Genomic DNA, 22,813 nt, shown 5'->3' on the forward strand with positions numbered 1-22,813 from the left:
TTTTAACAAAGCATGTATTCATCTGTAATGTAATTATAATAACACACCCCTCAGGATTGTAGTAGACTGGGATCATTTAGTGTATTAGAAAATAGGCCTTCACTTATTCTAAAAAGCCTTGAAATAAAAGTAAATAGCTCAGGTTCTGTATTCAAAGTTATAAAAATAATGAATAAAAAATTAGGTAGATAGATGGATAGATGAATAAAAAGTACTCAGTTGTAAAAAATAATAAATAAGTAAATAAGTAAATAGGTAGGTTAAAGTACTCAGTTATAAAAATTAAATAAATAAATGGGTGGGTGGGTAGATCATGGATAGATAGATAGATAGATAGATAGATAGATAGATAGATAGAAAGATAGATAGATAGATAGATAACAAAAGCTTGTTCTATCCCAAGATTATTGGCAGTCTTTCTGATTTGAGAATTTGATTTGAGTCTTTATTTTGTTTGCTTATTTGATTGTTTGTTTTCCAGACACAGTTTTATTAAGTAGAACAACCTGACTTTGGGTTTATGATCTTTTCTCAGCCTCCAGAGTGCTGGGATTATGAATATGGGCCACCATACCTGGCAGGATTGAGATCTTATTTTAAATGCTAGTTTGATTCCATAATATTAGTGTTGTATTAGCTCATTTATATGGTGGTTTAAGTGGCTTTTCTGTAGGCTTAACCAGATTTTTTTTTGATTCTACAGGAAAATACCTTTTATATTCCAGTCAGTTGACCCCAAAATACTAACCAGTTGAACCATGCCAGTATGCATGTGTAGATATGTGCCCGTGGAAGCACCCCAGTACTGGGATAAATATAAATATATATATTTAGAAGGCAAGTGGACTGCATGTTCATTTAGCAAAACATCAAAATAGTAAGCTTCCACCTAGAGCCTATGACTTCCCCAACCATGGACTTTTGAGCACATTTCCAGTACTAAGCATTCATTTCCTCCTATGAGGTAGGCTTCAAATCCAATCCAAAATCAGCATGTTGCCCTCAACTATTGTACCAGTGTGTAAATCTTTTCTGAATAGTCAGTTTTGGTACATTCAGGATCCATAGCTGGATAAGACCTTTGGTGACTTTTCTCCATAAATAGCCTCTATAGCATCTTCTAATACTATGAATGCTAGCTACCAAGAAGTATGCTTCTAGCTCAGTTGCAAGTTGATTTCTCTGTGTCCTCTAACCTAAGTGTGTTCTGTCTTCAATAATAGGGTCTTACCATCTAGTTCTGATAGGTAATGAAGAACAATGTGTAATAGCCTGTATTGTTTTAGGGGAATCTGGGGGCTCCCTGGAGAAGAGGCACTTCATGTGGATCAATGTAAATGTTTTGAGATGCAATGTGATTAATAATATATAATATATTCATTTATTCTTTGATACTTGATACATGAATCTATTCTCCTAGATCACTGTGCTTAAGGCCACTGGATATAGTTGTTTGATATAAACAGCGAATCATAGGAACTTAAAGAAAGTTTATATAGACTGTTAGGGTTTTCATGGGGCCAGCCCATTTTTTTCAACTAATAAATGCACCATACATGAAGACTCTGGAATTACTGTTTTTTTCTAGCTGGCAATGGAATGAAAATGCATTCATTTTAATTTTTAAAAATACTTAAGGTATTTAAAATAGCATTATCTAACATTTATTGGGTATATATTATATGAGACAGGTCCTGTGATGATCCTATAACTGCTTTAGGAGTAAAGTGCTATTATCGTCCCTATTTTCAAATAAGGAAATGAAAGCTTAAGAAATTTGTCCAAGGTTACACAGCAGTAGTGTACAACTCTAAACCTCTGTGCATTGTTTACCTAATGCACATCTTCTCACCTCAAACATATATATAATGAAACATGATTGTCATTAGTGAAACCAGACCTATTCACATAGCAAACATAAGTAATGATTACAAGATAGCAGAGGACCAAAAATCAAAATGAGTACTGTTTAATACAAGATTTCTTTCATTCAGATACATTATTGTATAGAAATATTAGTAGCCGATTGAGAATAGGTTTTTGTTTTCCTTAAAAACTGCCAAACAGAATAGGAAAAATAACCAACTTTTGTTTTTCACTGAGTCTTCTAAAATGGAGTTCTGGAGTTTGGGAAAAGGCAGAGAGTTGTTGTGACTTTACCATAACTTAACTCCCATAAGACAGCTGACACACTGGCACCCCAGTATTGTGCTCTCTGCTCTAGAAACAAGTTAAAAGCAGAGCATAAATAAGTACATGACAAAATCAGATGTATGTGATAATGAAGTCCAAGGGGTAATAGAAAAATCCAAGGCTAATTCTGGATAGCCATCAGTAATGTGGAAGGAAAATTAGAAATTTATTGCAAATCCCAGAAGTTTGTGGACAAATGTAACCTAAGGGATTTCTCATAGTGCTATTCAGAGCAGAATAGAGAATAGAGAGGCTTGAGCTATTAACCAAAAAAATCATACCTCCATGATAAGAATAGCAATGATTAAAGTCATTTGAAAAGTAGAAGGAAAGGTAGGCTCAGACTTTAGATATATGAAATTTAAAGGGAAGATGAAATATGTATTGAAAGCTAGTTGGTTGGTTTTTTATGTAGGATATAGCTAACAAGGGCCAACCTTTGACACATCTACTTGTTAATTTTACAGATGGCCCTCCTGAATTTCTTCTTTCCTGATGAAAAGGCTTATTCTGAAGAGGAAAGTAGGCGTGTTCGCCGCAATAAGAGAAGCAAAAGTGGTGAAGGAGCAGATGGTAAGTCTACTCAAGTGATCTTTTTTCCATGATATGTTAATAAAAATATCCTTCATTCTCATGTATTATCCAAACATCACGGATTTTTCCAGCCTAACCTGATAATCAATCTTTTAACATGGAACTAACAATAGAAGGATCCTTCATCTTCTAATTCCAGATACCTTCAGTCCTTTTTCAGTATGTTTGGAGGCCATGGTAGTGTTTATGTCCCTCAAGGTCACTCTCCATAAGGACCTCCTCTCTCCTGGGGACATTACCATATCAGCTATGTCCACCAAGATAATTTGATCCTGTTTTTGGAACTGATAGTGTTTTCCCATGCTGGCATTTATAGGATATATTGTTTGCAATGATAATTATAACAGTTTTGGTGTCTGTTACTATGTCCAAATCTAAACCAAAGCATGTATCGTTACTCTGTAAGTTCCTTGAAGACAAATATCCCTTCCCCTTACATAACCCTATAATATGGCCTAGTATTTGTCTCACCATTACTATCATAATGTAACTTGACAGTGTTTACTGTCCCTTCGGCTACGCAGTGATTCACCCAGGAAAACCATTCCCATTATGGGTGTAATAGCTTTGAGTTAACTAGTAGTACATTCAGGGGATGACAAAATGTTGAGGTAGCTCCTAGGCGGGGGCTTTGAATCACTGTATTTCAATGTTACTCTGTCAGTTGTCAGAATGCTACCCCTTTGGCACAGAGGTTGATAGGATCCATAGCTCTGGGCTGTTGAAAAGCCATCTGGATTCAAAAACAAAGTGTCTGGCTACATCTGCTGATGATATGTGTCTGTAGGGGTTTTACAAAGCAATATGATTTTATAAAGATCAAAATGAGATTTTTAAGTTGACATTTGTCAGTGTGAGTAAGGGCCAATGATGGAAGCAGTTCCAGAAAGTGGAAGCAATTGAAGAAATGGAACTAGTACTGCCTTAGAGTTAAAAGTAAGGAGTGCCAGGGGATTATAGAATCTAAGTCTAAGATACTTAACCTTTCACCTTGGAAGCTATAGAACCATTTCTTTAGATGTGATGAGTGTCTCAGTGAGTTAAAAGGTGGCAAACCAATCCAAATCTCCTTTTGGAAGGCCATTCTTGTTATTTTTTCTGGCTATGTACTGTGTTTGTCCAATGCATTCTAAAAATATTTACTGAGTAAATAGATCCAATTTGTATCAAGTAGGATAGAAAGACTAGAAGAAGATCTGTGTTTGTTTGGTTAATGTTTATATTCTTACCATGTAGACAAGGACGTGGTACATGAAAGACTTCAGCGAATATATCTGGTTCCTCGGGGGACTTCATTTCTAGTGCAGAGATACACAGAAAACAAAGTTTGTGGTGTTAAGTGCCATGAAGAAAGTTATAGCAAAGGAACGGTGAGAGAGGGTAATGGAGTATACTGAACAGTGATGGGGGGGCATCTCTGTGAAAAGGGGGCAGCTGAGTGAAATGAAGGTAAAGCAAGTGAAAGGAAGCAACCCAGAGTTTAAACAAACCTCTAAAATAGAGAATGCATGGTATGTTTCAGGAAGATCAGTGTGACTGGGATGATAGGAAGAGAAAGAAAGGAGATGAGGGCAGACAGTGAAACTCAGTCTACAGCCTTGTGAGCCAAAGGGAAGGTCCTGCAGAAGGTGCCTTAGTCTGCATGCACTGGGCAACTAGAGTGGAGGAGTTTGAATAGACGAATGACAGTATTGACTTACATTTTAACAGAATCCTTCTGACTTCTCTAATAAAAATGTTTTAGAAAGAGCAGAAACGGGGACACTTAAAGGGGGTAATATCCAGGCACGAGATGATAATGGCTTAAAATAGGAGGGAAGCAGTGTAGTTAGTAAGAAGTGCTATGACTCTGGAAGGATTTTGAAGGACTGGCTGGTAGGATTTGGGGATTTATTAAAGCAGATGAAGACTACAAACAAGAGCCAAGAGTGACCTCGAGAGTTTGGGAGATAAAGAACTAAATGACTTGAATTGCTATTTCTGTGATGGAGAAAGAAAGGGAGGAGAAGTGTAGAGATGTATAGGGAAAGAGTTATGAATTTAGAAATCAGATTTGTAGAAGGATGATATGGATAGAAGAGGGGGTATCAGTAATGAATATAATTCAAGTTTATGACATACTTGAATTTGTCTTTCTGAAGCTAATGACTATGTACAATGAATATATATTAGTATTTTAATTAAAAATACCAAAACATAAATTAACTGAGCCTGTTAAATTTGAGATGCCCATTTAGATAGCTAAAGATATATAATTCAGCATCACTATCTCAAGATAATGAGCGAGTTCTGTTTTATACAAATATTGAACTTCCCAATAAAGAGTAAGCCAATTAGTAATTAATTTTAAGTCCATAGTTATTTGATGTTACAATGCAAGTTTAGATTATCTATCTCAACTTTGCCTCACAAATATCAAAGAAAAACTGATTTGCCTTAAATAGTTAAAAATTTATTTAAAAAAAATTTTTAAAAGATCAAAAACAGGAATAAGGGCCAGCATGATGGCTCAACAAGTAAAGGTCTGGCAACCTGAATTCAACTCCTGGGACCCACATGGCAGAAGGCAAGCACCCGCTCCTGCAAGCTGTCCTCTGACCTCTACTTGCACCATAGCAGGCAGATGCATACATACATATGCATGCACATGCTTGTGCACGCACACACAGACACATACACACACACACACACAGGAACACGAACAGGAACACAGGAATGCATTACAGATATGCAAACACTAAAAACAGAAACACATTTAAAACATAGCAGGAAATCAGTTTTAAATTTCTATTAGTTTTGTAATCTATTGATATCCTCAGATTGAACTTCAATTCCCAAACTATTTTACTGATTATTATTATTTTGTAAGACTTCTACATACAACTGAAAGTAGTAAAATATGAACCAGGCCTCAGGGAAGTTTACAGAGAAGATTTGGTAAAGGAGCTGGTAGATTTATGTTAGCTTTTCTTTAAAAAGATAGTAGCTATCTCCAAGATGTATCAGGTTTTTTTTCTAACCTGCAATTTAAGAATGATTATATTCACCAATTTCTCAATTGTGAGTACTCTATGAGGGGATTGACTCATAAATAGTAGTCACAAACACAAGGTTACTTTCTCCAATATAAATCTTATAATATTATTGTTATAACAATTCTTAAAATTAATCTTTTTGTTTTTATTTTTACATGTATAAATGTTTTCCTGCATGTCTATCTGTGTACCATGTGTGTGCAGTACCCATAGAAACCAGAGTGGAGTCAGGTCCCCTGAAATTGGCATTACACATGGTTATTAGATGCCATGTAGGTACTGGGACTTAAACTTAGCTCATCAGCATGAGTAGCAAGTGCTGAGCCAGCTTTCAAGGCCATAGATTAATTTCTTTTTCTGTTCTACATATCTGCATTAAATTTATGTTTGTTGGCCAGAAACTTTTTTGATAGATTCTGAATTCATTTATTTTTTTAATGAGGCTTTGGGATCATTGTTTTGTTTCCTTCTGTGGTGTCTGCTGAGGCACAGTAAGTACATACAGCAATCTGTGTCAAGATTTTCTGATGAACTGTTTTCTGAAGTCATAATTGTTCTAGTGGTCATCTCTTATAGGCTACTGTGTGGACTTTAGAATGGATTCAGGAGCTAGTGAGGTCTTAAAATCAGATAATGTGTATCAAGAGTTATTAGAGTTCCCATAGTTTACAAATACTACTTTCAAAACATCTGTTCTGTTCATATAGGAGCAACCTCAGCAGGAGTCAATAAAAAAATCTTAATATCACCCCACAACCATCTATTCCTGGTATTCCTATCTTCATAAGGGAAAAAATTGTAGTGTGGTATAAGAGAAAAGGTATTTTACCAAGTTGCAGTCTATGGATTCTAAATCCTAATATCCCCTCTATATTACCTGTCATATGATCTTGGAGAAGTCACATTCCTCTGAGCATTCCTTTTCTTAGTAAAATAGAAACAATGAACCTGGCTTAAGACATAAGGTTACCATATTGACCTGAAATGCCAATATATTTTTTAAAAAGGAAAGAATTGTAAATTACTAAATGTTATTACTCTGTTCTCTCAAACATTGTCATTATTCTTATAAACAAACATGGTAATTCAGCAGTGATGCTGTACTTCAGCTAATTCTCTTTCTTCTCATTGGTACTGCTCAGTAGGATAGCCCATAGTAGCTATAGGGAGAAAAGTCTAAACCTCATATTCTGACCTACTTCATCGCAACAAAGATTGATCCCAACTGCACATTTTCTCATGACTTCCTTGCTCTTTCTGCTTGGCTTTGTCTTTCTACCTATTTGTCTATCATACTAATATATGATGAAGACATAGAGATAGAAATGTGTGTGTGTGTGTGTGTGTGTGTGTGTGTGTGTGTGTGTGAGTGTGTGTGTGTATGTGTGTGTGTGTGTGTGTGTGTGTGTGTGTGTATGTGTGTGTGTGTGTGTGTATGTGTGTGTGTAGCTTGGGATTTTTCTTCTTTGATAATTACTTTTAACAGATCAAAGAAGTTAGTATCCCTTTCTACTATTTAGGATATAGCCACAATTCAATTGATATAGCTGATCATAAAAGGCTACGGCATCAAAGAAAACAGATGTTTTGTTTGTAAATTGTTAGCTAGAATTAAAAATCGCCTTTATACTGGTATTGCTACTATATTTATTGCTTTTCAGTGCCCCATCACTGAGCTACTGTCAAATGAGAAAGACTAAAACCATTTCATTAACTGATAGGATTTCAGAGGCTTATTCACAAGATGAAATTTAAGCTTTTGAAAGCTTACCATGTGTGGACTTGAAGAGGATTGTTGATTTCAGTTGCAGAATCCCCAAGGTTGCCTGCTGTTCATGGCTGCCAACAGCTTAAGGGCCCACAGTAGAACACTCTAGAAAGTGGCTTTATAACAAATAAAACATTAAGCAAGCCAAAATATCTTAGCTTGTTCATATCCCAAGATAGCCTTTAAAGCTATATTTTCATTGATAGAACTAGCCCCACAGTAAATGATCTCAATAGGCCATCAACATTGACACTTGGTTAACAAGCATTTTTTGAATAACAACTATTTTAGACTATCTACCAAGACATTATTCCAGGCTCTGTAGTTGAAATAGCTATAAAACTCCTATTCTTATTATATAGAGAGTAAATTGAATTGAATATAAGAGGTTAAAGTTAGTCTCAGAAGACAAATATCTATTTTTTCTGTTGTTTATAGTTTTTAACTTTTATAATGATCCATAAAATCATGTACTTATATATGAAAGTAAACATGAATGTTGAGAAATGTAAAGAGGGCTAACAGGAGTAGAGAGAAGGAAGAGGAAGGAGACTAGAAGAGCATGGTGGGCAGAATATGCTCAACATATAATAGATATTCATCCACAACCCTTAAAAGTAAATTTATCAAAGATGAAGCTGCTTAAAAATATTTATTGGGTTAATTTTTGGCTATGTGGAGAACTGAACCTGGGTCTTGCACATGCTAGACAAATAAATATTCCACCACTGAGCCACATCTGTATTCCATGTTCATAGAGTTTTCATGGTTATAAAAATAGTACATATTCATGTAAAAAATACATGTGACTAAGAACCAGGCTTTGGTGGGGCATGCCTGTCCTGCCAGCTGTTTTGTAGGCTATCATTCAAGTCAGGTGTTTGGAACCAGTTTGAACAATAGAGCCAGACTCTGTCTCAGGTAAACAAATAAACATTAATAAGTGGTTTAAACAACACCAAATCAGGTAAAGTAATCTGAACATGCCATACCAGCCACAGAAGTACTATAAAGATAATTGTCTACTATCTGCCCGAAGGAGACAACATACCCAGATATCCTGAGGTTCTCTAAATGTCCTCTCAGTCTTGTTTTCACTGTAACTGTTTCTCTGTCTTAGGAAGACTTGTGATTACTAAGAAAGAGGGACTTGGATTCTAATACCCATGCCATTAATTGTTTACCAGTAACTCTTATTTCATTCATCTCAGTTTCTTATGGACCATCTCAATGTAGGATCTAGTAGTTCGGAACTGAGATGTCAAGGGTTTCAAAACCACATAAGGAGTTTTTTTCTTCTAAATATATGCAATTCTAGAAATTCTAATCATTGTATACCATGCTGGGAAAACTCTAGTGGGTTAAGTACTGTTCCTGATGAAAATTTGTCATATTCCTCAAATATATAGTGTTACAAAAAAGATGCTGCATTACTACAATAGAAAGTCTAATTATTTCCTTCCAGCTCTGGTTCAATTTCTATTTCTGATTTCTATAATATTGTAATAACATCCAGGCTAGTTTTAACCAATTAGATGGTGTTGGAATGATTAAATACTCAGGATTTCTATTTGGATGGTCAATGAGCCTTTTCATTAGTATCCATGAAGAGGCTCAGTAAGGCATAAGAGCATGCAAATGGCTTTGAGAAGTGAAGGATGAGAATGTTAATCTGTCAGCTAAGTGGTGGAAGTGTTTCTGTATGGCTCCTCAAAATACCTAAATAGATGTAGATTTGTAGGCAAAGGCATCTGTTGGCTTACCCTACCTTACTTTAGACATTCTACTTCTTAACCTTCTGGGCCTCTTTGACCTGAAAAATTATAGAACTTCAACACTGTGTTGTTTTTGTTGTTGTTGATGATGTTGTTGATTTATTTGTTATTTTTTATTCATTTGATGCATGTTTATTAAGTACAAAGTTTATTGATCATTGCTCTGGATACTAGGGACAGGGTGATGTGATAAGATTAGCCCCAAGATCTCCTCCACCAAATTCATAATAGACGATTATACTGTAGTGTACTAAATGGTACAATGAGGTAAGCATAGGGTGTTATTAAGCACACTGGTGCCTGAACTAAGCAAGTCAGTGAAGATCTCCTAATGAGGGTAACATCTAAGCTACAATCTGAAAAGTGGCAGAGGGAAGACTTGAGGGATGAGTGAACCCAGTAGAAAGAATGTAAATGTTAAAAAGCCTTGAGTAAGTAGGGAACTTGACTCATTGAAGAAACTGGATGTGGCTCTGTAACATGTAGCATCTAGTATGCTGAGGAATGTTCTCTCCTAATTCTACCTTCCCCGGGACTTTTATCATGAAGGCATGTTGAATTTTGTTGGAGGCTGTTTCTGCAGTTACTAAGATGACCAGGTAATTTTTGTCTTTAAATTCATTTATATGATTTACTATATTTATTGATGTATATTGAACCATCCCTGCATCTCTGGGATAAACAACTTGGTTATGGAGGGTAGTGTTTTTGATATGTGCCTATGTGCAACTTATAAGTATTTTATTGTAGTTTTTTGGAGTGATGTTAGTCAGGGATATTAGCCTGTAGTTTTTATTCTTTGCTGTAGCATTCCTTAATTTGGATGTTAGACAACCATTGCAGGAGTTAGAGACAACAAGTTCTCATTCTGTCATTCTCTCTCTCTCTCTCTCTCTCTCTCTCTCTCTCTCTCTCCCCTCTCTCTCTCAGCAGCCATTGACCTTATATAGCTCCTCATCTAGATGTGGGACCATGTGAAACTTCCTCTGTTGGCATTGACATGTCATTATGCTGGTCTTGTTGGGACAGCCATATCATTGAGAGTTCATAAGTGCATTTTCCCGGTCATGTCCAGAGGACGCGACCTACCAACAAGTGCCCTGATCTCTGCCTCTTACAATTTTTCCAGACATCTCTTTCATGAATTTACCTTAGCTTCAGATTTAGGGGTTGAATTACAGATGTAATAGCTAGGGTTTGAAAACTAAAAGTTACTTATTCTCTGAATTTTCCAGTTTTATATATCTGTAATAGTCTTCATTGGTTGCAAAAAGAAACTTCTTTGATGAGAGCAAGAGCTATATTTATTTGTGGGTATAAGGATAGGCATTTAGAAAACAATAAACTATATTGGTTTAGGAAACTGGTAGGAATAAGTTCTCTGGATCTGTGATCTTTACAGCTATGAGTAGTTGGCTAAGTTTACAGTACTAGGCATGAACTCCCTCCTGATGAGCAGGTCTTAAGTCCAATAAGACTACTGTTTGTTATCCCCAAGATAAAAGTGCCACTGTTTTACCATTGTGGATATTTTGTAAGTCCAGTCATTGTGCTTCATAAGCTGCACAGATGGGTGGGACTGTTATTTGCTTTTCTCCATTGGCAGCTTGCATAACACCTCTTGATACTCTGAAAGCTGCTTCTCAGGGAAAAGACTTCCAGGTCAGTTTAAGCTTGATTCCTCCAAGTCCAAGTTTAAAGTATGTCTTTTCTTTAGCAATTTGGTCTTAGCTTCGAATTCTGAGAGGCAACCAAGGGAAATGGCAATAACATATTGTTTGGGTGGACTTCTTAAACTAGACACATGCATATAAAAGCAAAGCTAAATGCACTCAATAGGTCATATATACACATGTATGCATATATACATATATACACACACATGCATATGTGTACATATATAGTGATAATAAAGAAGCGATCATAAATCTGAGGGGAAGGAGCTAAAAGGGAGAATGGAGAACGGGGTGATGTACGTGTAATGCTCATGTATAAAATTACCAAAAAATAAACCAGAAATAGGAAGTTTCTGTGAATAGAGTATAGATCCAAAGGGGAAGTGATGATAAATGAGCTGTCTGATATGACGAGATCATTCAGGACTCTGGGATCCATTTTATGGAGCGTAGAAACTCCTAAGGGCAATGGAGAAGCACAAGATCAATGCCAAGAATGGATTAGATGACTCATGTCTTTAAATACTAAATGCATATAATCTGATCCAGCAGGTTGACTAGATCGATTTCTAGTTATACTCACACATGGAAGATCATTTCTCAACAAAGATCTTCTTTGCTGTAATATCATAGGGCTGAAAATCATCTAAATGTCCACTACCTAAATACCTGTTTTAAATGTGAAAATCTGGAACATAAATAGTGGTGGTTTCTCAGAAAGAAAATCAAGTTTTTGTAGCAGGTGTGGGAGGAAGCTGACTTAAGGTCCATTTTTTTTTTTTTGTATCTTTTCATTTTTAGCTTACGTTTCTAACAAACTTAAAATAAATAATAAATAAAAATTCATTTTAAAAATAAAACATGCAAGGCATGCCACTTTTCTCCCCAGAGTTAAACAGGCTGGCTTCTTCATAATAGAAAAACATATACTAATTAAGAGATGGAAAACATGTTTTGGTAGAAAAAATATAGATTGTTACAATCACTTTGTATGTTAATCAAATTAAACATCAGAATACTTTTGGCCTAGAACTCATGGTTAGGCTAATCCTACAAAAATGAGAATACTAGTGCACAGGTCTTGAGTACAAGGATATCTCAGTACCAAAAGGAGGAATCGTTTTAACAGCTACAATTAACCAGTAAATGATTACATTATGATATAGCCATACATAGTGACTGTTGTACAACTATGAAAATAAATGAGTTAGAGTTTTATATGTAGATCTGAAGGACTGACAGTGTTCTTTCTACTACTGGACTTTTTTAAAGAGCAAATTCCAGAGTGATGTGTATGTTTCCATCTTCAGAAAAAAGAGAGGATCTTTTAATCCATCAAAATGTTTGCACAAAAACAATCGCAGAAAGAAGCAACATCCAACAAAATACTGGCAATCTCAGGTTGAAAGGGTTTGAGTAGAAATGGAATAGACTATGAAGTGATTATCTATGTAGTTCTGTATTATTTCAATTATAATGGGCATAAATACCACAATGCTATGTAAAAACTTAATTAAAATAGATAAAGTAGAAAGAAAATGTACTGAAATGGGCACAAAAGAAACAGAGAAAGCTCTCGGCAGGGTGCTGCTATATCACCACAGAAAGGACTGAGGGTGATTAAATTAGAAGAGCAGAAATGGAAACTAGCAGGCAGATTACTTAGTGAATGGAAATATTAAAGATTGGTTGTGTGATTGAAAGAAGACAACAATGTCAAGGAAGCCACCCAGGTTTCTGGCAAGCTTCTGTAGTGTTCACTGAGATAATGATCAAGGGATGAATATGTGTGATTTTAGACAGGTTGGAGCTACAGGTACCTTTGGGAAATTCAAGAGACAAAACTATAAGCAGTTTGAGATATGCATCTGGAACGCTGGAAAGATATGCAGGCTGAAATATATATGGAGATCCTTAGCATTAGGACTCCATTAGTTCCAAGTGATAGAGTGTTGGTCTAAACTGGTTTAATTTTTTTATAGAAATAAAGGAGGGTTTATTGGCTCATTTGACTGAAAAGGCCTCAATGCAGCTAGTTTTGAACATTACTTAACCTTGGGGCATAAGTGATGTCATTAGGACTTTTTCTTCTTCTATGCCTTCTTCAGACATGTTGTATCTCTGGAATGGCAAAAATAGCTGTTAGCAGCTCTGCACTTATCTTAACAATTTAGGAAACCCAGTGGAAAGTGTGTGCTTCACCCATCCAGCTGAATTCAGTGAGAAAGATGTTGACAACATTGGTGACAGAGTTTTAATAGAGAAGTTGGAACATAAAGGTTCAGGATGAAGCCAGATGAATAATAAGAAGAAAATACTATGATTACATGGTGCTTTACACATTGTAGGTATTTAATAAATTTCAGGTTATTATTTTGTTTTCTCTTTTCCATGTATTTCTGACAAAGGGAGTACTAAGTTCAAAGGCTAATGGATTCCCTGTATTTGCTTGTTCTTCTTGAGAACAGTTAGGGACTTGAAATAAACACCAAGGAAATACCTAACTACTGAACAGAGAACAAGAGCCCCCAACAACCAAGGGTGCTTTCAAATACCCATGCTAATACATTAAAAAAAATGGTGTTTTAATCTCAGATTACCTTGGTATTGTCTCTACCTCACTATTCCTTTCCTCTATTCTCCATACATTGAGATGTAAACATTAGCAAGGTGAAGCAAAAATCTTCGGATTTAGTAACAAGATCTTCTACACACCAACCTACAGGCAAGGAAACTACAGTTAGAGCTATGTTATAATTTAGAAGCGAGAGTTAATCCTACTTCGTTTGTTGTTCAGGACTCTCAACTTAGAAGAAATAGATCTAATATCATTTACATATTCACAACACAGACAGAGCTTTTGAAATGACAAAGTACTAAAGATGCTTTGCTGTAGCTTTGTGAATCCTGGCTGCCTTCTACCACTTCTTTAGTAACCCTAGTGCTGTTTATTTATTAGGGCAGTTGGTTAGAGGTCCACCCACACTGAATTCTTTATATATTAAGCCAGGGGTCTAACCAGCCTGTGCTTTGTCAAGTGGTATTCTATAAGAAAGTGGCTTCGTACATGTCTGTTCATTGTAGCAAAACAAATCATGGGCCTGGCCTGATGCCAGAAAGTTTGTAGTGTCATCTTTACAGATGAAATTCGGCACATTGTTATCTTATATTTTGCTAGAAGAGAAGGAAGAAAACTGACTTGGTAATTTGCTATATTCTGATCCTAATCTGCTTAGAAATATGACTTCTTTAAAAGGAAATGGGAAAAGAATGTGTTTCTCATGATAACCTCATGGTATCTCCCGAGAGGATGTTCAGTTATTGTAAATACAGCAATTTTATTCTCTCCTTGAATTTCAGATATATTTCATCTTTTAAAAATAAACTACATTGTCAACACACAGACATTGCAATCACAAAGTCACAGCAGTTGCAGATACCTACACAGGGTCTGCATAAGAATGGGCCCATCAATAGACAGGCATGGATGGAAGGGAGACAATGGGGGTCCTACCCCTCACTGATGAACTGTATGCTACAAATAAATTCAAGGAGGAGGAATAATTGACTTCAACTATTTTCCAATTCATGATTTCACAGGCTCTGATGGATAATTCCAATCCAATGGTCACACAATAATATGGTTAAACTAAATGAGTCCCAGAACAAAACTAAAGTCCTAATTGTGGGAGAGTGACAGGTAGAGAGGAAGGCAGACTGATAGGATGGGAGCAAGTTAAAACAGGATAGAGGGAGAAGATAATCAGTAATTGGAATGTTTTACATTTATATGTAAATGTATTATATATACATGAAATTGCCAAATAATTAATAATAAACCTTCAAATCTTTAAGCAGGAACTGAATGCTTCCAAAAATGGAACTTTTGTACTTCAAGTCACACATTAGAAATATCTATTTGGGTTTTAAAAAAAACAAACATTTCTCACATGAATCATAAATACATAGGAGCCCAAGAGATGGCTCAGTGGGTAAAGACACTTGTGGCTAAGCATGATAACTGGAGGTGGATCCCTGGAGCCCAACAAGTGAAATGAAAGCATAGACTTCCCCCAACAAGCAATCCTCTGAACCTCTTTCATGGTGTGTGTCCCCCAATGCACACAGAAACTAAATAAATGCAGTAAAATAATGTTTAAGAAGCAGCCATTAAAAGTCTCCCAACCAAAAAAAAAAAAAAAAAAAGCCTAGGAACAGACAGGTTTAGTACTGAGTTCTGTCAGACCTTCAAAGAAGACCTAATACCAATACTCTTCAAACTACTCCCCAGAATAGAAACAGAAGGAACACTACCCAATTAATTCTATGAAGCCACAGCTATGCTGATACCAAAACCTCACAAAGACCCAACAAAGAAAGAGTTCTTCCAACCAATTTCCCTTATGAAAATCGATGCAAAAATACTCAATAAAATTCTCTCAAACTGAATCCAAGAACACATCAAAATGATCATCTACCATGATCAAGTAGGCTTCATCCCAGGGATGCTGGGATAGTTCAATATATGGAAATCCATCAATGTAATCCACTACATAAACAAACTCAAAGGAAAAAAACCCACATGATCACTTCATTAGATGCTGAAAAAGCATTTGACAAAATTCAGCATCCCTTCATGTTAAAAGTCTTGCAAAGATCAGAAATTCAAGGCCTATATCTGTACTTGCTGGTTTTGTGTATCAACTTGACACAGGCTGGAGTTATCACAGAGAAAGGAGCTTCAGTTGGGGAAGTGCCTCCATGAGATCCAGCTGTGGGGCATTTTCTCAAATAGTGATTAGGGGAGGGGCATTGTGAGTGGTACCATCTCTGGGCTGGGATTCTTGGGTTCTGTAAGAGAGCAGGCTGAGCAAGCCAGGGGAAGCAAGCCAGTAAGAAACATCCCTCCATGGCCTCTGTATCAGTTCCTGATTCCTGATCTGCTTCAGTTCCAGTCCTGACTTGCTTTGGTGATGAACAACAGTGTTGAAGTGTAAGCTGAATAAACCCTTTCCTCCCCAACTTGCTTCATCACCATGATGTTTATGCAGGAATAGAAACCCTGGCTAAGACATAAACATAGCCAAAGCAATATATAGCAAACCAGTAGCCAACATCAAACTCAATGAAGACAAACTTAAAGCAATCCCACTAAAATCAGGGACTAGACAAGGCTGCCCTCTCTCTCCATATTTATTCAATATAGTACTCGAAGTTCTAGCTAGAGCAATTACACAGCAAAAGGAGGTCAAAAGGATACAAATTGGAAAGGAAGAAGTCAAAATATCACTACTTGCAGATAATATGATAGTATACTTAAGTAACCCCAAAAATTCCACCAGAGAACTCCTAAAGCTGATAAGCAACTTCAGCAAAATAAAAAAATTAACTCAAACAAATCAGTAGCCATCCTCTACTCAAAGGATAATCAGGCTGAGAAAGAAATTATGGAAACAACACCCTTCACAGTAGCCAAAAACAAGATAAGGTATCTTGGTGTGACTCTAACCAAACAAGAAAAAGATCTGTATGACAAGAACTTCAAGTCTCTGAAAAAGAAATCGAAGAAAACCTCAGAAGATGGAAAGATCTCCCATGCTCATGGATTGGCAGGATCAATATAATAAAAATGGCCAACTTACCAAAAGCAATCTACAGATTCAGTGCAATCCCCATCAAAATTCCAACTCAATTCTTCATAGAGTTACAAAGAGAAATTCTCAAATTCATTTGGAATAACAAAAACCCAGGATAGTGAAAACTATTCTCAACAATAAAAGAACTTCTGGGGGAATCACCATCCCTGACCTCAAGCTATATTACAGAGCAATCGTGATAAAAACTGCATGGTATTGGTACAGTGACAGGCAGGTAGATCAATGGAATAGAACTGAAGACCCAGAAACACACACCTATGGTCACTTGATCTTTGACAAAGGTGCTAAAACCATCCAGTGGGAAAAAGCATTTTCAACAAATGATGCTGGTTCAACTGGTAGTCAACATCTAGAAGAATGCAAATCAATCCATTCTTATCTCCCTAGACAAAGCTGAAGTCCAAGTGGAAAAGGACCTCCACATAAAACCAGATACACTGAATCTAAGAGAAGAGAAAATGGGGAAAGTCTCAAACACATGAGCACAGAAGAAAGTTCCTAAACAGAACACCAATGACTTATGCTCTAAGATCAACAATTGACAAATGAGACCTCATAAAATTGCAAAGCTTCTGTAAGGCAAAGGACACTGTCAATAGAACAAAATGGCAACCAACAGAGTGGAAAAAAAGATCTTTACCAATCCTACATCCAATAGAGGGCTAAAATCCAATATATACAAAGAACTCAAGAGGTTAGACTCTGGAGAACCAAATAACCCTATTTAAAAGGGGGGAACAGAGCTAAACAGAGAATTCTCAACATAGGATACTCAAAGGGCTGAGAAGCACCTAAAGAAATGTTCAACATCCTTAGTCATCAAGGAAATGCAAATCAAAACAACCCTGAGATTTCATCCACCTCACACCACTTAGAATAGCTAAGATCAAAAGCTCAGGTGACAGCCGATGCTGGTGAGGATGTAGAGAAATAGGAATACTCCTCCACTGTAGGTGGGATTGCAAGCTGGTACAACCACTATGGAAATCAGTTTGGAGGTTCCTCAGAAAATTGGTCATAGTATTACCCGAGGACCCTGTTATACCACTCCTGGGCATATACCCAAAAGATGCTCCAACATATAACAAGGACACATGTTCCACTATGTTCATAGCAGCCTTATTTATAATAGCCAGAAGCTGGAAAGAACCCAAATGTCCCTCAATGGAGGAATGGATACAGAAAATGTGGTCCATGTACACAATGGAACACTATTCAGCTATTTAAAACAGTGAATTCATGAAATTCTTAGTCAAATGGACAGAACTAGAAAATATCATCCTGCGTGAGGTAAACCAATCACAAAAGAACACGCATGGTATGGACTCACTGATAAGTGGATATTAGCCCAAAAGCTCTTAATACCCAAGATATAATTTCAAAGACCACATAAAGCTCAAGAAGAAAGAAGACCAAAGTGTGGGTGCTTAGGTCCTTCTTAGAAAGGGGAACAAAATATTCACAGGAGCAAATATGATGACAAAGTACAGAGCAGAGGCTGAAGGAAAGACCAGAGACTGTCCCACCTGGGGATTCATCCCAGATACAGTCACCAAACTCTGACACTATTGTGTATGCTAAGAAAGGTTTGCTAAAAGGAGGCTGATATATGTATCTCCTGAGAGCCCCTACCAGAGCTTTACAAATACAGGGTCAGATGCTCACAGCCAACCATTGCACTGAGTGTGGGGTCTCCAATGGATGAGGTAGAGAAAGGACTGAGGGAGCTGAAGGGGTTTGCAACCCCATAGGAAGAACAACAATATCAACCAACCAGAACCCCGAGAGCTCCCAGGGACTAAGCCACCAACCAAGGATTACACATGGCTCTGACTGCATATGTCACAGAGGATGGCCTTGTCCGGCATCATTGCGAAAAGAGGCCCTTGGTCCAGTAAACGCTTGATGCACCAGTGTAGGGGAATTGAGGGCTGGGAGGCAGGAATGGATGGGTAGGTGGTGGAACATTCTCATAGAAGCAGGGGGAGGGGATTGGATAAGAGGTTTCTGGAAGAAGAGGAAACTGGTTAAGGGGCTAACACTTGAAATGTAAATAAATTAAAAATAAAAAAAATTTTTAAAAAATCTATTACCAGGTAAATAGCAGAAAAATAATGTTTAAGGAGCTAGTTCCTAGTTTGCTTTCTGTTACTGTGATAAGCAGCATGACCAAAAGGCAACCTGGGAGGAAAGAATTTATTTCATTTTACAGATTGTAGACCATTGTGAACAGAAGTCAAGACAGGAACCTGGAAACAGAAACTAGAGACCTTGGATGAATGCTTACTGACTTGCCTCTAGGGTCACATTCAGTCTTTCTTATACATAGCATGACCAGCAGTGACACTGCCTATAGTGAGCTAGGCCCTCCATCAATAAATGCCCCCACAGCACGGGGGAAAGTTCCTGAACAGAACACCAAAGGCTTATGCTCTAAGAACAAGAATGGACCTGATAAAACTGCAAAGCTTCTGTAAAACAAAGGACACAGTCAATAGGACAAAACGGCAACCAACAAATTGGGAAAAGGTCATTACCACCCCTCCATCCGAGAGATGGCTAATATCCAATGTATACAAAGAACTCAAGAAGTTAGTCTCCAGAGAGTCAAATAACCCCACTGTGGAAATCAGTCTGGAGGTTCCTCAGAAAACTGGACATGAGACTTCCAGAGGATCCTGCTATACCTCTCCTGGGCATATACCCAGAGGATTCCCCGGCATGCAATAAAGACACATGCTCAATTATGTTCATAGCAGCCTTATTTATAATAGCCAGAAGCTGGAAAGAACCCAGATGCCCCTCAAAGGAGGAATGGATACAGAAAATGTGGTATATTTACACAATGGAATACTACTCAGCAATTAGAAACAATGAATTCACAAAATTTTTAGGCAAATGGTTTGATCTGGAAAATATCATCCTGAGTGAGGTAACCCAATCACAAAAGAATACACATGGAATGCAATCTCTGATAAGTGGATATTAATTAGCCCAGAAGCTCTGAATATCCAAGGCACAAATTGCATAACAAATGACTCCTGTGAAGAAGTATGGAGAGGGTCCTGATCCTGGAAAGGATTGATCTAGCATGGGAAGGGAATATAAGGACAGAGAAAAAGGAGGGAGGTGATTGGAGAAGGGATGGAGAGAAGAAGGTTTATGGGACATATGGGGAGGGGGGATCCGGGAAAGGGGAAATCATTTGGAATGTAAACAAAGAATATAGAAAATAAAAATATTTAAAAAAAATGAGGTACAGAGCTAAACAGGGAGTTCTCAACTGAGGGAACTTGAATGGCTCTAAAGCACCTAAAGAAATGTTCAGCATCCTTAGTTATCAAGGAAATGCAAATCAAAACAACACTGATATTCCACCTTACACCAATCAGAATAGCTAAGATGAAAAACTCGGGGACAGCAGTTGCTGGAGAGGATGTGGGGGAAAAGGAACACTTCTTCATTGTTGGTGGGATTGCAAGCTGGTAAAACTACTCTGGAAATCAGTTTGGTGATTCCTCAGAAAATTAGACATAGCACTACCAGCAGACCCAGCTATACCACTCCTGGGCATATACCCAGAAGATGGTCCTACATATAATAAGGACACATGCTCCACTATGTTCATAGCTGCCTTATTTATAATAGCCAGAAGCTGGAAAGAACCCAGATGTCCCTCAACAGAGAAATGTATACAGAAACTGTGGTATATATACACAATGGAGTACTACTCTGCTATTAAAAACAATGAACTCATGAAATTCTTAGGCAAATGGATGGAGCTAGAAAGTGTCATCCTGAGCAGGGCAACCCAATCACAAAAGAACACACCTGGTATGCACTCACTAATAAGCAGATGTTAGCCCAAAAGCTCAAAATAAACAAGTTACAATTCACCAAGCTCAAGAAGGAGGATGTAAGTGAGGATGCTTTGGTTCCTCTAAGAAAGGGAACAAAATAGTCATAGGAGCAATAAGGGAGACAATGTGTGGAACAGAGACTGAAGTAAAGGCCACCCAGAGACTGCCCTACTTGGGGATTCATCCTATAAACAGTCACCAAACACTGATACTACTATGGACCACAAGAAGTGTATACCAAAAGAAAGGAGCATGCCATGGTTGTCTCCAGAGGAGCTCTGCCAGAGCCTTATGAATACAGAGGCAGATACTAGCAACCAGCTATTGGACTGGGTGGGGGGTCCCCAATGGAGGATCTGGAGGATGGTCCTGAGGAGCTGAAGGGGTTTACAGCCCCATGGGAAGAACAGTGACTTCGGCCACCCAGATGCCCCAAGACTCCCAAGGACTGAACCATCAACCAAGGGGCACACATGGTTCTAGCCAAAAATATGGCAGAGGAAGGCCTTGTTGGGCATCAGTGGGCAGAATGGTCCTTGGTCAGGTAAAGGCTCAACAGAGGCCCGAACAAAGGGAAACAGAGGGGGGGAGGGGGGAGTGTGTCCCCGGTGGAGAGGCATATACATGGAGGCAAGGGGAAGGAGGAGGGGTTGGGCCTATTAGGGGAGGGGAGACATTGAAAAAGGTTTTACCATTGGAAATGTAAATGAAGACGATATTCAATAAAAATAAATAAATAAATGCCCCCACAGACATGCCCAGAGGTTATTATGTTGATGAAGGTGGTTCCTCAGTTGAGGTTCCCTCTTGCCACATGATTCTAATTTGTGAAAAGGTGGTGAAAACTAACCAGAACACATGATTTCAGTTAATGTATTCAGAAATAGCATCTCTCCCTCCTCTTTTCTTCCCCTCCTCTACCCTGTGTTTATGTATCCACCACAACCAGTTAATATGGTGCTGGGGATGGAACACACAACTTCATGCAGGCACTCTGCCAATTTTATTACATCATCAATGCCCGAGAAAAACCTTATGAGCCCTAGTTTTTCTTTGTGACAGCTTTGAATAAAGAAAGAACACAGAATTTAAAAGCATGCAAACCTGATTTCAAATTCTAGTTTTATGGCCTTGGCCAAGTCATGTAACATCTCTCAGATTAAGTTTTCTGTTCAATTAAAATGACTGTGATACTTCCTTTGATAAGCTAGTATAAGAATTAGTTATCATACATAATACCTACTTCAATACTGGCATGTAATAGGTGCTCAAAAATTGGTATCCATTAGTTCTGATTATACTGTAAGAATAATGCAATTTCATTTATATCGCAGATTGAATGAGAATATTTTCTCTCTTTCCAAGCATCACAGTCCTCTTGACCACCTTATAGTTGGGAAAAGAAAATGTCCTGTTATCCTTCTTTTCTTAAAAGATATCAAATGTGCTAATATATTCTAAAAGACCTAAAAAATGAAATGTTCCCCAATATTAAGGAAGAGCCTTTATTTAAAGACTTTATTTTTAAAAAAGTACTTTTTTGCTTCCCCTGCCAATGTATTAAAAACTAAAGAATAAAAATTTGATATTGGAAGCCTAAGGCATTTGTCAACATGTATAAATTCTGACTTTGATTTCAAACACTGCAAAAATGTCAATGGATATTATAAACTACTATTACTATAAGGTCATGTAATCATTACACATAATCTTTCCCATCACTAAAAAGTTATCAGAATATTAATCTTAGAAAATAAAATAGACTTATCATATCCCAGTTATTTATGGGGCATATATAGACTAGAATCTCTCAAATAAGGAAAACTGATAAGAGTGGAAACAACCCTCATTCTAACTCTAACAGAAATAGCACCCAGTGCACCAAACCTATTGCTTTAGTGCTATACAAAACCAAAGATTAGTTGCTGATGTTATGAGATTGGTTATCTGATGATCACTTAGAATGAGAGAAAATGGATACAAGATGTGAAAAGCCTGCTATCTTAAGATTTTACATTTTGCATTGTAAAGAATGTGAACATTTTTTTTTGTTTTTTATTTTGATTTTTTTTAATTTTTTTATTCGATATAATTTATTTACATTTCAAATGATTTCCCCTTTTCTAGCCCCCCCCCACTCCCCGAAAGTCCTGTAAGCCCCCTTCTCTTCCCCTGTCCTCCCTCCCACCCCTTCCCAGTTCCCCGTTCTGGTTTTGCCGAATACTGTTTCACTGAGTCTTTCCAGAACCAGGGAC

At 37.3% G+C, this 22,813-nt stretch overlaps 1 protein-coding gene across 2 annotated transcripts in view; it reads left to right on the forward strand.

Annotated features, from left to right (window-relative positions):
- Positions 1-22,813, forward strand: part of Eda (ectodysplasin A) — a 369,285-nt gene that overhangs the window by 274,863 nt on the left and 71,609 nt on the right. For both annotated transcript variants that reach the window (XM_052171435.1, XM_052171436.1), the window contains exon 2: positions 2,661-2,766. In XM_052171435.1, the coding sequence (XP_052027395.1) occupies positions 2,661-2,766 (106 nt within the window). The remainder of the gene's footprint in view (positions 1-2,660; positions 2,767-22,813) is intronic.

This window comes from Apodemus sylvaticus, chromosome X, assembly GCF_947179515.1.
Source record: "Apodemus sylvaticus chromosome X, mApoSyl1.1, whole genome shotgun sequence".
In the NCBI taxonomy this organism is placed as follows: domain Eukaryota; kingdom Metazoa; phylum Chordata; class Mammalia; order Rodentia; family Muridae; genus Apodemus; species Apodemus sylvaticus.